Below are 2,593 nucleotides of genomic sequence, written 5' to 3'. Positions count from 1 at the left end.
CCCCCCAACCCTGTGCAGCCGCAGCCCCCTGTGCTCCCCCCTCCATGCAGCCCACCTCCCGTAGTACCCCTGGTGTTTCATTGCACCTCACCCGTCCGTGAAACCACCTCTCCATGCACCCCCCCCGTGCACCCTTTTGCAACCCCCTTGAAGCTCCCTCCCTGTGCTCCCCCCCTCTCTGTGCTCTCCTGCAGCCCACCTCATGCACCTCCCTCGCTGTGCACCCCCAAATACATCCTGCACCCCCACCTTCACCCCCTCCCTCTGTGCACCCCCTTGATTGCTGTCCCCAGTGGTCTCCCCCAATGCAACCCTCTCCCTGCTCTCTACCCTCCCGATGCTGCACCCCAAAAATCCTTTCCTGCCCTCCCAGTTGTGCAATGCTTTTTCCTTTTTCCTTTTTGTATTTTTTTCCCCACCTCACCCCAATCTTTCCCACAGCCCTCGATGCGCCCTCATCACCCTGTGAGGTGCACCAGGAGGGATGTACGTGGGCACCCTGAGCCCTGGCAGAGCTGGGGTACTCCCCTATGCCCCTCATCCTCCTCCACCACCCCATTGCACCCCGCTGCTGCTGTGATTTTAGTCACTTTTTAGATTAATCGTGTTTTCAGCTCAGTTTTTCTCTGTTCCATGCCAGTTCCTCCCTGAAGGCATTTGAGAAGCACATGTGGAGTTCAATCCCATGATGCTGGGCAGGATGTCCGGAGCATCCCAAAGCCGGGTGCTGGTGCAGAGGCCATTGTGGGTGATGCTAATGCTGCAAGAGAGGTTTTACCCTGAAATGAAGGACAAGTGTGGAGATAGTGTGACAACAAAAATGGGAGTAGTTGAGCCAAATGCAGCTGAGCGATTGCACTGCTGTGAAAACTAAAGTGCTTCTGTTGGTGGCTTCGTGCTGGGCTGGCATGGAGGGGCCAGTCCACCTTGGATAAATCCATGGGCTCCATGGAGGTGAAGATCACGTTGTGGGGTCCCTGTGGGTCAGGCAGGTGTTTCTGCAGGGCGTGAACCTGGTTGTGAAGTCACGTTGGATGAGTTGGGTGGGTCAGGGTACTGCTCTGGCTGTGTCCTGGGGAAGTGGTGGGAGCCAAGTGGCATCTCTGCCGTGCTCTGTGCCACTGCTTGAAGGACTTCATGGGGGTCTGAGCTTGAACAGCCAGGCCTGGACAAGGTGTACCCTTACCTGTCTCTGTGTGGGCTGCACTAGTGCTATGGGAAATGCTTTGTTGGCGCTGACTTTTCCATACCTGGACGTGGGCTGATCTCCAGCACTGTGGGCAGCAGGGCAAGGGAGGGGATTCTCTCCCTCTGCTCTGCTCTGCTGAGACCCCTCCTGCAGTGCTGCCTCCAGCTTGAGGGCCCTCAACATCAGAAGGATGTGGAGCTGCTGGAGTGAGTCCACAGGAGGCCATGGACATGCTCTGAGTGCCGGAGCATCTCTGCTATGGATTCAGGCTGGGAGAGCTGGGAGTGTTTGGCTTGGAGAAGAGAAGGCTCTGGGGAGACCTTAGAGAACCTTCCAGTGCCTAAAGGGGCTCCAAGAGAGCTGGAGAGGGAGTGCTGTCTTACATCTATTGCTGATTTATTAGAAATGCACACTTTTAAATAGTTTCCAGATGTCACTTTGTTTCTGCGGGCTTGACATGCTTTTTTAATTTGAATTTTGTGTGTGTGACTTTGGAGGAAGGAAGAGTCCCTGTTTTTGCCATGAAGGAGACAGTGATGAGCTCCTCTGGCAGCATGAAATCCTTCTGAGATAGTTTGAAATACTCAGTTTTAAGGTGCGTTTCCAAATGTATCATAGAGTTTTCGGTGGATGCCAGGACCATTTTTTTTTTTTGACCTCTCTCATACTCTGCCCTTCATCTCCTACACCTCAGTCCCACCCATGCCCATCACTATCACCCAGCCTGCAGGGTGTGTGTTGGGTTGAGCCTCCCCTGATCCCTCCTGCTGGGAAGGAGCACTTGGACATTTGCTCGTCCCCTTTCTCCGTAGGAACGCGTGGTCCTTGCAGCCCCTCGTCCCACCACACCGATGTTCCTTCCATGACCAAGGCTATCAGGGAGACCTTCTGACCCAGGGCTTCCCCTCGTTTCTTCGCAGGCAGCTGGTGACCCAGGGCTCTCCCGCTCCTGCCGGGATGGCGACGCCGGACGTCAGCGTCCACATGGAGGAGGTGGTGGTGGTGACGACGCCGGACGGCGCCGTGGACGGAGGGGGCATGGAGGAGGTGAAGACAGTGCTGGTCACCACCAACCTGTCCCAGCACGGGTAAGAGACGGGGTCGGTGCACACCAAGGGGATGTGCTGGAAACTCTCCCACCCGTGGTTGTAGTCAGCTGGGCTGGGATTTAATCCCCCACTGCTCCCTCCCGCGTCACGGCTCACCGGGGAGTCCCCGGTGCCTGGTTGGGGCCTTGCTGGCACCCCAGGACCATACCCAGGGCTCTGCAGCTCTGAACTTGCAGAGCAACCTCCACTGTTTTTCTGTTAAAGCCGAGTTACCACTGCTGGTTTTGAGCTGGTGCTACCCAGAGTATAAGCAATACAGCCTTTTTATTTATTTATCTATTTATTTATTTATTTC

At 55.6% G+C, this 2,593-nt stretch overlaps 1 protein-coding gene across 4 annotated transcripts in view; it reads left to right on the top strand.

Moving 5' to 3' along the window:
* Positions 1-255: 255 nt before the first annotated feature.
* GMEB2 (glucocorticoid modulatory element binding protein 2) overlaps positions 256-2,593 on the top strand; it is a 15,990-nt gene continuing 13,652 nt past the window's right edge. Inside the window, exons 1-3 of one of the 4 annotated variants that reach the window (XM_027697188.1) lie at positions 256-486; positions 641-724; positions 2,110-2,277. In XM_027697188.1, the coding sequence (XP_027552989.1) occupies positions 2,147-2,277 (131 nt within the window). In that variant the 5' untranslated portion in view covers positions 256-486; positions 641-724; positions 2,110-2,146. Of the gene's footprint in view, positions 725-1,228; positions 1,785-2,109; positions 2,278-2,593 lie in introns of those variants that run through there. The other 3 variants (XM_027697187.1, XM_027697189.1, XM_027697186.1) reach the window with 3 other exon arrangements.

The sequence above is a fragment of the Neopelma chrysocephalum genome, unplaced genomic scaffold (assembly GCF_003984885.1).
Source record: "Neopelma chrysocephalum unplaced genomic scaffold, ASM398488v2 Primary Assembly neopelma1_119, whole genome shotgun sequence".
In the NCBI taxonomy this organism is placed as follows: domain Eukaryota; kingdom Metazoa; phylum Chordata; class Aves; order Passeriformes; family Pipridae; genus Neopelma; species Neopelma chrysocephalum.
The sequence above is the reverse complement of the archived record's forward strand: the minus strand, read 5'-3'. Positions and strand labels throughout refer to the sequence as shown.